The sequence below is a fragment of the Verticillium dahliae genome, genomic scaffold (genome assembly GCF_000150675.1).
Source record: "Verticillium dahliae VdLs.17 supercont1.12 genomic scaffold, whole genome shotgun sequence".
Taxonomy (NCBI): domain Eukaryota; kingdom Fungi; phylum Ascomycota; class Sordariomycetes; order Glomerellales; family Plectosphaerellaceae; genus Verticillium; species Verticillium dahliae.
Window position 1 is genome coordinate 771966 of NW_009276943.1, and position 13220 is coordinate 785185.

At 56.0% G+C, this 13220-nt stretch overlaps 4 protein-coding genes across 4 annotated transcripts; 1 reads left to right on the top strand and 3 right to left on the bottom strand.

The window, feature by feature from the left end:
• Nucleotides 1-1806: 1806 nt before the first annotated feature.
• VDAG_06516 (uncharacterized protein) lies at nucleotides 1807-2639 on the bottom strand. Its single transcript, XM_009658894.1, has one exon. The coding sequence runs from the start codon at nucleotides 2398-2400 to the stop codon at nucleotides 2047-2049; it is 354 nt and encodes a 117-aa protein (XP_009657189.1). The 5' UTR covers nucleotides 2401-2639; the 3' UTR covers nucleotides 1807-2046.
• A 278-nt stretch (nucleotides 2640-2917) lies between these two features.
• VDAG_06517 (uncharacterized protein) lies at nucleotides 2918-3973 on the bottom strand (the record flags this gene model as incomplete). The annotated part of the gene is made up of 1 exon (XM_009658895.1): nucleotides 2918-3973. The coding sequence occupies one exon, from the start codon at nucleotides 3971-3973 to the stop codon at nucleotides 2918-2920; it is 1056 nt and encodes a 351-aa protein (XP_009657190.1).
• Nucleotides 3974-8675: 4702 nt separating this feature from the next.
• On the bottom strand, nucleotides 8676-11193 carry VDAG_06518 (DNA topoisomerase; the record flags this gene model as incomplete). The annotated part of the gene is made up of 5 exons (XM_009658896.1): nucleotides 8676-10330; nucleotides 10385-10554; nucleotides 10611-10789; nucleotides 10843-11040; nucleotides 11113-11193. The coding sequence occupies 5 exons, from the start codon at nucleotides 11191-11193 to the stop codon at nucleotides 8676-8678; spliced, it is 2283 nt and encodes a 760-aa protein (XP_009657191.1).
• Nucleotides 11194-11849: 656 nt separating this feature from the next.
• VDAG_06519 (uncharacterized protein) lies at nucleotides 11850-13040 on the top strand (the record flags this gene model as incomplete). Its single annotated transcript, XM_009658897.1, has 3 exons — nucleotides 11850-12242; nucleotides 12300-12364; nucleotides 12416-13040. The coding sequence occupies 3 exons, from the start codon at nucleotides 11850-11852 to the stop codon at nucleotides 13038-13040; spliced, it is 1083 nt and encodes a 360-aa protein (XP_009657192.1).
• Nucleotides 13041-13220: the final 180 nt, after the last annotated feature.

Below are 13220 nucleotides of genomic sequence, written 5' to 3' on the forward strand. Positions count from 1 at the left end.
TTATCTGTATTACATAAGCTTGTGTAACATGGCCGAGTGAGAAGGCGCCAGGTTCGCTGGCATTATCTGCATTACATAATTCTGCATAACATGGCCGAGTGGGAAGGCGACAGGTTCGTCGACATGCACGTGACGTCCGGCGCAAAGCCTTCCCTAATTGCTCGAGTATAAGAGCCCAACACTGCCTGAACCGTATACTTCGGGCGCTTTTGTATCATGTATGATATGGACTGCTGGCATGTTGAGCATCTATCTCGTGGCCCTATTGCCCGACAGCTCTGCCAGGAGGTCGAGGTAGAACTAATGGACTCGGGAGTTGCGTGATGTCGCCTCCTGCAAGATCTCATACATCGCGGCCTCTTCTGCATATCTTCTTAGTTTATTCACAATGACCCAGTGGGTTGCCTGGGGGTGACTACTATAGGCTCTCGATACCTTCGCAAATGCCATTCGCCCATTTGATGTCGCCTGTCACGCGCAAATGAAGCAGACATTAAAAAGCAAACATCGGATTATATGTGCTCACGATGCTCCATAGTCCTGAGCGTCATATTTCCTTATAGCAGACTTTGTATTCGAAAGACATCGTTTCCGCTGCTTCCGGTGAAGGCACTCGCGGGGTGAAGTCGACGGTGAACCTCCAACAGACCGAGATACCGGCAAACAAAACATGCCGATATTATCAAGTAAATACGCATTGCTCATCTAGGATACAGGAGCTACAGTCAAGTCTGAGCATCACGTCTACCTTGGCCCTTGTGACAGGAGATGACTGAGGCAGAACCGCTTTGACTCGCCTACTGTCCTGGCAAAAGCTTTGGACGGTAGCCGCACTATTGAGGCCGAGGGACAGAAGATGCTCTGCCTTGTCAGAGTAGATTCTCTAGAATGTCTGGGTGCTGCAGGGATCATTTTCAAACACAAACACTGATACTCGCCGATCCTTCGTGGTGAGTCGGCCCAGGTTTGCGTCGGCCCCGCGAACTCTCTTACCATGACTTACAACGCGCGAGGACGTGTTCGTAAGCCCGGGAGGAGCCTCACATCACTGCAGCTTTCATCAGACGGATGATTCTGATTGAGAAGTAACTGGCACTTACACTATTTATAAGCAACGTCTTGTTGATGCGTATTTGTCCTTGAGACTAAGTAGCAATGCCTAACCGAGGATCAGCACAGATACTGGCCCTGTTTAATGTCCCTCGCCCTTGAATTTCTTCGCTGAAATTAATAAGCCTCCACGTCAAGAGTTTCTTTCCCATAATAACGAACAGTCCAAATGGCCACGGCTTGAAGTTGGATTCGGAGCAAAAGGACCTGGCCAGGTTCTACTTCAGGAGAACACACGATAGTGGATTCGACCAGGAGACAAGAGATGTAGGGAATAACATCAATACTGGACTCTTGTGCCTTCTCCTGTGTGGATAATCTGATCAATGGCGCCTCGAACTGTTTATTGTTCTACGAACAGGACTATAAAGCGACGGCAAAGGCTACATGACGGACGTCACCCGCCACGGGAAACAGCAAACTCCGGCCACCAAGCAACCGATTCAGCGCAGGACCTCGAGGAGCAGTCCAACTCATTCTTGGACATGCGGCAAGAATTTTCTGCCTTTCATACATGTATTGTCGGCTGGCAGACTGCCATGACCGAGGGATGTTCGAACCACGCAGAAGGCAACTTGTGATCATACCTGAATGGAAACCAGTGGCTCGTCCCTGCACTAAAGCCTACGCAACGGAGCACAATCGAATCAGTCCCGCGCGATCACGTCGTGCTCCTTTCATGTGGCACGCAGAATTGAGGACGAGAAGTGATTGATTTCAATCTGCAAACTATGAAGCACCAGGTACGAGTCGTGCCGTAGTCACCAAAGTCTCCGCAGTTGCTCTTGCAGTCGCCTACTCAAAACCGTCTTTGCTCTCTTTCCACCCTCCTCGTCAGGCCCGGGTCCCCATGCTCAAGCTGTCGTCTTGAGAATGCCAGCGAGCCACGTTGCATAGCCCTTCCGCTTCCCGCCCTGCACAGAAGTGCCTGAGATCCTAAGCCTGTCCATCGATGAATCCTGTGCAACCACAGCTGATGTGTTGCCCACCCAAGCATGCCATTCGAAAGGCAGCATCCCGTTGTTTTCCTGGGCTAGCCCCAGGAAGAATTAAAAAGAAATTAAAAGAAGAATGTCCAACAACGATGGTGCCAGTGCAGTGGCAGGCATTGCGTGGTAGTGCCGATGTGTTCTTCTCTCCACAGGCTTGTTGAAGTGGAGATGTGCCAAAGAAGTGAAGTAATGCCCAGGTATGTTCCAGAAAGCGTATACGCGGAACGTCGTAAGATGGTATGAGGTGTAAATGGTAAAGGCCAGCCGATATCCATGCCCTTTGCCATGAGCATCGCATTACTCATCAGAAGGCCGATGTCGTGTTATGGCCGAAATGAAACGCACCCAACTTGAGCCGGAATAAATAGCCACTGCTTCATGCATCGAAGCAAGGTGTGGCTCAGCGGTGAGGTGCGTGTTGATCGATATGCAATGGAAGTTCCGAAACCCGATAGTTCCAAAAGTCATCCGTCCAAAAGTGGTCGTTGACGGATGATTGTCCATGTGATGAATGCCGTGTCTGTCCTTGGGCCCGCATACTTTTGTGCCACTGCAGGGCAAGTATCCTCCTTGCATCATCTTGCGTCTCTCAATAGACCCCAGAAGATCCCGACCTGTGCAAAAAAGGGGGGAAATGATCAAAGACACGCCGGCCCGATCGATCGGAGGCAAGTCGTAACACGGTATCCTTGGCCCAGCCAACCGCCCGTCCCAAAACGGGAGAAAACATGCCGTTCCCTCCATTTGTTATGATGCGAGGCGCACCGCGTTCCCCCTACCCCCCCAAAAACGCCATGCTATGCAGAAAAATGATATTACAGAGAACCCAGGCGGAGAAGAGCCTCCACGGCGTCACGCTCCTGTGCGTCCGACGTGGCTCCTAGCGCCGAAAAGTCAAGGTTGAGCGGCTGGGGCGACCGCGCCATACCGTTTGAGACGGATCGTAGGCCTCCTGAGGCGTGGACGGAATTCAGAAAACTGCGACCTGCCGGAGTGGCATATGAGTCAGCGCGTAGGGCGGCGGCACCCACCGCTGCCCAGTCTTCGTCATCGGTCACGTCTTCGGGGTCATCGTTCATGATCATGTCGTCGTCAGGAGCCTCAGAGCACGAGGCTGAAGCCGAGCCATCGAGCGACATTTTGTCAGCTTCGTCTTCCATCATCATCATCGGGTCGTGGTCATCGTGGGAGAAAACCATAGAGCCGGCTGTCTCGGAGGACGCGGCGTGGAGGCGCGAGCGATCGACCCCCCTGCCACCAGCACTGCTCTTGTTGATGGGAATGCCCGAGACGTGATCGTTGTCTGCGGGTGGCGACGTCCTGCGCGAAGGGTGGCCGCGACGACGGGCGTCCCAGCGTCCCCAGCCAACCTTCTCAAACTCGACGTCGCCATCAGGACCACCGCCCTCGCCGCCTCGTCCCTCGAGCGCACCGACGACAAGCCTGCGAGCCTTGGTCGGGGGAACGCCGGCGAAGCCTGGGACCGAGGTGGTCAGGTAGCCCATGATGTGGCGGATGGCCAGGGGACCATGGTTGAGCAGAATCTCGGGCAGGTGGTGCTTGGCCAGCAGCTGGGCGCTGATAGCGCCAGTGGCATCGTAGGGAGGTGAGCGCGAGGCGTTGCGACCACGAAGACGGGCGTCGTGGGCGTCGTGCAGGTCCAGGTCCGAGTCGATGGGCTCGAGCTTGGCCTTCTGCAGCTGGGCCTTGAGGCCGTGAGGCGGCAGCGCCGGGGAGATGGAGTTGGGAGGAGTCGGGAGGGTGTGAGATCGTGTCACAGTCGGGACACTCCGAGCCGCTACAACAGTCAAGTTGTCTCGGCTCAAGGAGGCCTGGGGGGTATCGCGAGCAGCTGCTGCCGTGGTTGCCATGGTGTCGGATCGGGGTCCGGTTGCTTCGAGACGAGCCTAACCAAGCAAAAGTGATTAGTTTGCGGAAAACCAAGTGATGGAACAGAGTCGTGATGCGATGCGACGCGTATTTGAAAGCAAAGAGAAAGGGGCAACGGTCGTGGTGGTCGCCAGGTTGAGTCACAGGGGGGCGCAAAAGCAACCAGAGCGCGAAACAACGAGACGTACCAAGTCAGTCCGAAGCAGTGGGATAAGCTGATGCTTTGCGTGGAGAAGCAAAGCAAAGGGGTGGCAAGAAAAGCGACGACTGGCAAGCTAGCAGAGCTGAAGCAATGACCTTGACTGCAACAAGAAAATCTCGATGCGATTTCGTGTTATTCTTTCGTGATGTGGTTGTGCGTTGGGGGAGGAGGAGGGAAGGGGAGGGCAGCGGGAATGGGGGAGAGGTTCTAATGTACAGCCATCGCCCATTGCCATGGTGAGAGACGAGTGCGCGCGCACATACAGCACACAAGAGAGATAGGTAGAGAGAGAGAGGGTACGTCAGTTGTGCCTGTAGATGCCAGCCAAGACGAGGTACCTATGGACAAGGGAAGGAGAGGTACGGCAGTATGGGGAAAGGTACTTGAGCTAGTGTAGCTGCAGCAGTGACAATCCAGGTCCCGCAGGTCGGCTTGTGGGTACCTTCCCGCTTGCCTGAGGTCATGATTCCTGCCTTGTCGTGGCCACTGCTCACTGAATGCCTGCCCGGCTGGCGTAGGCAAGTACATGCTAGGCTGCACATTCCCCAGCTACGGGTAGTTTTGGGGCCGTGGAGCCCCGAAGCGACAGCGAAGCAAGGCCCGCCCAGCAGCCAGCTGCTCTGGTTTGGGCTGTCAGAGGGGGTGGCTGCAGCTCTTTCCCGGCCTGAGGCGCTGCACATGCACCAAGCGGCCAACGCGACAGGGAAACACAGGGTGTGCTTATAGCTGTCATGGGGGCTGATGTATCCAAAGTGTTCATCCCTGCTTCCCGCTGGCACAAGACACATTGATGCTGTATACAGTGTCAAAGGTCGTCACTTGAGACAGTAAAGTTGGAAGGGAGGGATCAGAACAGCACAGTTGCCTGGAGGGAGTCATCGCACGTGAACAACCAAACTCGCTTTCCATGTTCTCTCCCTCCTTGTTTCCTAAGTACTTTTCTCTTATGAGCGCTCGCGTCTGCAGGAATCTGGTTTCTAGCATCCATCCTGAGATTTACGCAATTTCGCCATGGTCAAAATAATAATTCTGTTTTCTTTCTGTGCGCACGCCATGCTCAATAGCCCGTCCTCTGAACACGAAAGATCACAAGCTGTTGTGGATATGGCCCCATCTGCTTTGTACGCGGCTGTCTTCCGGTATCAAAGCGCTTCCGTGTCCACGCTGGCTGGACTTGCCCTTTTTGCCTTGCCTTTCCCCCCCTTCCCATGGCGCCAAAGCTGACAACGCGTATCCCTGGAGCGTGGAGTCTGTGGACCGCGTACTACTAGCCACGGACAGGATGACTCAAACGTGCACCAATCGCCCACACAAAAAGATATTTTGGAAAGGCAAAGGGGGCATCAGAAAATAGGGGAAACGAAACCACAAATACCACAGCGAGATGAGCCATCTCCCATCCCAGCAATCCGGCTCATACCAGGACGCTCGGCCCAGCATATCATGCCCTGCCACTTTCGACCCCCTGAAATTTTCACTTTGGTCGTGAGGGCATCATCACCCAGACAATCAAACCCTGCCTTCGTCCCTCTGTCAAACACGGCGGAAACCGGGAGCCGGCCGCGCTGGCACTGCGGACCCAAATCCATGGATCCGTCAAGTCGTCTCATCCCGGCATCGCTCTGATCACCGGCTTCTCCCCCGATGGCCGATGTACCCCATGTGATCCGCAATAGCTCCTGAGTTGCCCCTCCGCAGACGCCTGGCTCTTCGTGGAGATTGCGCCGTCTCACGAAATCATTGTGTCCTCTCTTGATCCATGGCTACCCGTGCTGCCACTTGTTCTCATGTGAAACAACCCAGCCAGGGAACAGCTTGGACCGCATTAATCTGATCCGTTCTATACCGTCCGTTACGGCTGGCTGGTATCGAAAGCCGCCGTATGGACGATTCAGGATACCAGGGCTCTGGGCAGACAAGATTGAATGTCCTTAGGGCTAGGGCAGGACGGGACGAGGGTCGATAGGGAGCCAAGCGCCATCGTTCACGATAGCTATCTATCCCGTCACGCAGCGGCCGCGGACGATGCGCCGATGTCGCCTTGCGTGTTCACGATCGCGATCAGCGGGCACCTAATGCCTCTGTTGGCTCACCCAGTCCTAAACTAGGCCTGAAGAGATAACTGGCCATGTTGATGAATGAGGCGATGTTGACTCTTTGCTTGTCATCGCTCGATTGGCGGTCACAAGGTAGGCCCAAGTCGTGGCTAACCCGACCCGTTGCCTGCAAACTTGGCCATCCTTTGTCACAAGTCATGGCATTGCCCTTTGGTCAAACACCGAACGCCAAAGACCCCTTGATCGGCACTTGCATCCCAAGTGTACCGACAAGCCTCACTCCCTCGTGGCCAGAACCTTTAAACCCAATCGCAACACCAGACTCGAGTCGTGCTTGGCCTAAAAAGCACCCTTACGTTCAGCCACGGCGTGCCTCCTCCGGTGTTGTGCCAAGCCGTCCAGAACGGACGTCCTGATGCTAGACTTACGACAGCATCGTCACTGAACCTCATCAGCACGAGTACGATGAGTACGATGACGATGATACTGGGCCCAGGATCTCTGCTGCAGGAACTCCCACACGCCGCCGCCTCTGCGTCATCGTCACCAACACGAACCCAGTGGTCCAGAACCGGACAAATTCAAGAGCCAACGCCCCATTCACGCGCGTCGACCGGGGTGGCTGTGTACATACAAAGGGCTGGTGACTGATTGGCGATGACCGGACGACTGAACGAGTCACTGGGCCCTCTCTATTTCCATCCCTTTCAGATCATCAAATGCCCGAACGCCCCCGTTCCATTCTCACTGTGTACATCTCTTCGCGCCTAGGGGGCGTGGCTTTACGATCCCGGGCGCACAGTGTCGTTACTTGTACAGACACAGTCCAGTGACTTGTGTGTTTGAGAAGAGAGAGAGGGGGGGTGTCTCCCACAGATAGGCAGAGTGAAGCCCCATGCGCCAGCCACCGACCCGCGTCCACCCCCATCCTGCCCCCAATGCTTACGGAGGAGATAAGAGACGACGACGACGACGTATGACTGCCACAATGACCCGAGGACTACCAACATATTCCCCCGGATAGAGGGGGGGGGGGGGGGGATATCACTCATCACGATATCGGCACCAGCATTCTTCCTCGGTGTTTTTTGATCAGTACATTTCTGTGTGTATCATCTGATGATGGAGCAAGCCCAGGTCCCCGGCCTACCCTTTCCACATTCACACCACCTGTACCAACCCCTCTCTCCCTCGCCCCTCATCGGCAATGTTTCGACTGCGCGATGCATCTGCTTCAATCGGGCGGTCCAGTACGAACGCGGGCTGACACCATGGGCAACCATGTATCGTCGCCTCTTGAAGAAACATGCGCTGAAGAACTGTTGCATAATGTCGACAAGAAGTGGAGGAGAAGTGCGCCTCGCTGGTCTTCATGCTCGCATTGGCAGTTGGCAGAATTCCATTGCACCACACTTTCTCATCCTCCGACGAGGCGCGCAGCCATCACGTTCCGTCGAGCGGGCTCTGCGATTGGTGTATTCGAAAAAAAACAGCCGAAGGGTGCGACGGCATGATGGTGTGTACGTGTTAGTGTGGCGTGTAGGCAAGGCGCGCGTGGACCACTCTCCGCACAAAGGTAACAAACCCCACTGGCGTTAGCCAAGTTGTACGTCCCTTTGCGTCTCATCAATGTGACTTGTAGAGTGTCTAAATGAGCGATCCTCATCCGCCTGACCTCGTCCTGCCGCGCACTAGACCCCATTCCACAAGCACCAACACTGGAGGCTTGCCCGTGTAGCGCGTCGCGACGACTTTCTTGGTAACAAGGGCTGCCCGCATTTCTCATTGTGTCCCTTCTTGGGCGAGGGCCTAGGTCGCTCGGCGCCAGGTTTTCGTCAAGGCTGTATGACCAAGACGAGGAGATCCAAAGCCCTGGCGCCCCGCCCCTCGCATCGCATCGCCGCCCCCGCGATATCATGCCCTTAGTCCATTCACCCGCTGACACGACCCCACGTTGTGCAACGCTGCGTCGTGAAGCCTCGACAGGTTTCCCGGTCCGACGACTCGATATGACGCGCTGAAACCACGCCTTTCGTCCGTCCGTCGTGGCCCGATGCAGTCTACTACCCCATTGCTGCTTTCCCCTCTTTCTTCCGCGGCCTTTTGGAATCCTTCATTTTTGAGTTGAATCTTTTGAGTTGGATCTCGGGACAGGTCTGTTGAGGGCCGGACTTCCGAAGTCTCCCGTTCGATGGCGGGCGGCGGCAAAATAGCTTCCCGTCGGGTCCCGGCGGGGTGGGTTTGGTGATGCAAGCCCCCCTTCCCCTCCCACTCCCCCTCCTCCTTCGCTGCCTGCCCGCACCCGCGAGCGGCCATGCTCAACCCGCCCACCTTGGTAGGCACCTCTCGGACGGACCTGACGGATTGGTGGGGGGCTTCACATGGACCACGACGCAGCTTCAGCGCGCCTTTCGTCCCAATATATTAACTCGACACCCCCCACCTACCTGCCTCGGTGTGGTAGGGATAGTAGGGCAACAAATACCTCAAACTGTGTTCGATTGCGTGCATACTTGCGTCGGTCCGAGGTACCTGTTGAGCCGATTTCAACGACATGCGTTCTGGGCGAAAACCGTGACTCTGTGCCATCGTGGGGAGGGTCCGGAGGAGGGTGTAGCCCTGGAAGCTAGTGCTCAACCTCTCACGCAAAGATGAACTCACGACAGGCCTGTGTGTGTGTGTCAGCATGCGAGGCAGGAAGATCCGCAGCAGAAAGGGAAGGGGAAGGGGCGGGGGCAAACAAACCTCCTTGAGGGTGTTCATCTTCTCCTGCGTGAGGGCGAAGACCTGCCGATACTGACCGATGTTCTGCTGAAGGACCTCTGCCTTGGAAGCGCGACCTTCGCATATGGCCTTCATCTGGGCCTCCATCTCCTTTCGCAGGAATGGCTTGCCGAGGCTGGTCTCCAGCTCCATCCGATCGAATCCCACAATGAGTGCCATGCCCAGTTTCGTCGGCACGAACACCTTGAGACGACCCCGTCCGCCGGAGGATGACGCCCCTCCGCGTCCTCCACGACCGCCTCGGCCTCTGCCTCCACGGCTGCTGCGGCCCCCTCTTGCCCCTCCTCTGGCCGGCGGTGACTCAACCTCATCGTCGTCGTCATCCTGTGCCGCTGGGCCTGTTTGGTCGATGAGGGCTGCGTACTCCCGATCCTGGATCTTCTGGATGTGTTCGGCCATGGTCGCGTCCGTGCCGATGCCGTTGATATCCATCAGCGCGATGAGATCGGCTTCCGTGAGATAGCTCGGCGGGCTGGTTTTGCCATCGGTCAGCATGGCCTCGGTGGGCTGGAAGACCTCGCCCACTCTGAACTTGGGCAGCTCCGTCGTGTCATTCCATTTCTCGTAGACGAACACGTCCAGATAGTTTCTCTCCAGCACATGTAACCCGTGGGCGTGAAAGCTCTCTTCACCGTAGAGAATCTCCACGTTCGTCGACACACCCTTTGCGTCATCCGAGCAGCAGGCCAGAAAACGACGTACAATGTATTCATACAGCCGTTTCGCGTCATGGGTCAGAACAGAAGGCGAAGCAAAAGTAACGGGGTGAATGGGCGGATGGGCTTTATCGTCATGCCGGCCTTGTCGGGGCTGACTGAAGCTCCCGCTCAAAAGGTCCTGGGCGTACTGTCCCCAGGCGTCGGACTGCGTCTGTTTCTGCACCAGGTTCCGCAAGTTGATCTCCTTGTCGAAACGATCCGTCTCGGTCCTCGGGTAGCTGATGAACCCCTTGTTGTAGAGGTCCTCGGCGACGCTCATGGCCTGCTGGCCGCTCATGCGCAGGAGACGTGTAGCTGCCTTTTGCAGCTCGACGGTCGTGAGCGGGAGAGGCTTCCACTTGCGCGTCGGCTTCTCCTGGACCTTGGTCACTTTTGCTGTTCTTGCCTGGATGCATCGCTCGTACAAGATGGTGACGGCCATGCGGTCGAAGAGACGGTTTCTTGACCAGGCAAACTTGACTTTTTTGCCCTCTTGGGTGTGGTTGACGTGGATGCTCCAGAATTGCTCCGGTACGAAGTTCTTAACCCGGAAGTATCGATCGACGACAAAGCCCAGTGTTGGAAATTGACAGGATCCTGGGTTCATCAGCAAGAGACGTCTTGAAGGTGGACTCGGGTGGAATGACCTACCATAGCTAATTATCATTTCAACAAGTGGTCCGCCGAGGTTCCTCAGGTTGGTGGTCAGGAACCGTGTAAAGGCATAACCGATCCGGAGGTCCAACTCCATTCGGGCGTCCACTGCATCTGCCTGACGTTCATCGAGATCCACCAGGTTCTTCGCCGCTTGTATGACATGACTTTCGAGGGTCAGCGTGGCGATGCAGCAAGCAGTTCTGATGGACAAGAGACATACGTTCTTTCAATGTTGCTGAACTTGGCTCGTTTGACGCGGATCGTCGGCTTTCCTTTTTTTGCCAGTCCAACGATTTCTCGTCCGATGTTTTCGCCCTCGCGATCGCAATCCGTCCAGATGATGAGGAGATCGCAGTAGCGTGCTTGTTGCTCGATGTTGTCGGCAACCGCCTTTTTGTCCTACGATGGTCTCAGCATGTTAGCCTTCACACTGGGAGGGAAAGGACGCCTACAGAAGCCACAGTCGTTACGATCGGCGCATGGAATAGCGAGTCTGGAGGGGGGTACTGCCAGTTCTTGTTGGCAGGGGTGAACTCCATGCCGAGAAGATGGCCGCGGACAGCTGTCATGGTGACGTCGCACTGGTTCCATGGTGGGCCGAAATTAAAGCTAAAGCAGTAGTTCTTGGTGAACCGGTCATTTGTGTTGCGCTGTAGGGAATTGACTTGTCAGAACGATGAGAGGTGACCGGATGGGATGGATGTGGAGGAGGGGGTTCTCACAGTCTGTGATTGCCCGCCAGACAGGTGATCAGTAACGGCTTTGGAGATGGACGGCTTCTCGGCCACGCAAAGAACCCGCATGATGAGTCGGCCAATCTCAAAAGGAGTCGAGAGCCTGTGATGGTCGAACAACGGTGACTGTCTGCGTGTGTCAAGAGCCGATGTGGTATCTTGGGCGTGACAAGCGAATCGTCGAGGGCATGGCGCGTCTCCCCTGCAAAACCACGGGGAGCAGACCAACGCTCCGGATCTACAAAGACGCCTTGCAATGACGCTCCTTCAGCCAAGCTGCAAAACTCTCAAGCACACAAGACAGCGTAGCGTGTTGCCGGCCCCATCTCAGTCCTCTCTCATAGGTAGGTACTGACTGGTTGAAGAATTATTTGCGGCAGACGTTGAGAATGGGGTCAGCACTCAATCAAGCACATCTAAGCATGGAGCCTATCAAACGCGACGATCCACATCAGATGGTCTGCGGGAAGCTGCAGGGGGAGTCCCCGCGTTAAACCTGAACGGGACTGAACGGCAGGGGTTCTTGCTCCAGGACATGGACCTGACAAGCCTGAGTCTATGACGCGGCGCCCGTATTGTACCTCCCTCGCCTGATGTCTGTCAGTTCTGCTCTCCTACTACATCAGCTGCCGCCGGAAGGACGGTAGCCTCTATCGCGATATTCTTGTTCCGCACTTCACATCGTCTCCTCTCAACAGCTCGACGAAGCACGACGCCCACCGAAAATGGACGTACCCGCCACTATTGCCGCGTTTCCAGCGGCGTTGCCGACGCTCCAGCGCATCGAAGACTGCGCCAACTGGACCCTCACCGTCAAGCCATTCATTCCCCAGCTCTTCGAACTCCCGAACCAGGTCCTCGAAAACATTGCCAGTCCCGCCGGCCTGCGCCAGCTCTACACCGAGACCAACCCCCTGATCTCTGGCTTTGCTGCCTCTCTGGCATTGTCCGTCATTTTCGCCATCGCCGCCGAGATCAACCGCAACTACTCCCAGGTCGACCGAGCGTGGAGTCTGCTGCCCAACCTCTACGTCGTTCACCTGGCTGTCTGGGCCAGGCTTGCCGGTATCGACGCCTCGAGGGTTGAATTCCTCTGCTCAGCCACTACGCTGTGGAGTGTACGTTACAAGAGACTTGGATCCTAATGGAAGCTAGTACTGACGAGCTCGATACAGGCCCGTTTGACCTTCAACTATGCTCGCAAGGGTGGTTACAATGTCGGAAGCGAGGACTACCGATGGTACATGCCCCTGCGACGAGGCAGAACGAGCGCCTGCTGACTTGAACCCAGGGAAATCGTACAGAAATACGTCCCGCACTGGGTCTTCTTCATCTTCAGCATTGTCTTCATCGCCATCTACCAGAACATCCTCCTCTTCGCCTTCTCCTGCGCTCCCGCCTACGTCATTCTCCTGACCACCCAGTTCGAGAGGGAAGTGGGCGCCTCCGACTGGGCGTACTGCGGCATCATGCTGGCCCTCGTCCTGTCCGAGTACATCAGCGACGGCCAGCAGTGGGACTTCCACGCCGCCAAGCACAAGTACCAGAAGAGCGCCCAGGTCTCTGGCGGCTTCACCCAGGCCGACCTTGACCGAGGCTTCCTGACCAAGGGCCTCTGGGCCCACTCCCGCCACCCCAACTTTGCCGCCGAGCAGCTCGTCTGGTTCATGCTGTACCAGTGGAGCTGCTACGCCTCGCGCACCCTGTTCAACTGGTCCTTCGTCGGGTCTGGCTCCCTGATCCTGTTGTTCCAGGGCTCTACCTGGCTCACCGAGCTCATCACGACCGGCAAGTATGTCGACTACAAGCACTATCAGAAGAACGTCGCCATGTTCCTGCCCACGTCTCTCTCGGGTTACAAGGCGCCACCGCCGACTGCGAACAGCACGTCCGAGAAGCGCAACGGCAAAAAGTGAGGGAAGCATGGATGAATGAATGGCATCACGACACTACGGCTTATACGTCTCGATACGTCTTGGAGAATACTTTGTCGACTGTCCGCTCATGTTTTGCATCTATGTAGAATGCATCTAGATAGCTCTAATGTCTAACGTCAAGCATCAAGCCAAGCATCAAGCATCATCTCCACTTGCTCG

Coding starts and splice junctions, on each gene's coding strand:
- VDAG_06516 (XM_009658894.1), bottom strand. CDS start 2,400: ATGCGATGCTCATGGCAAAGGGCATGGATATCGGCTGGCCTTTACCAT.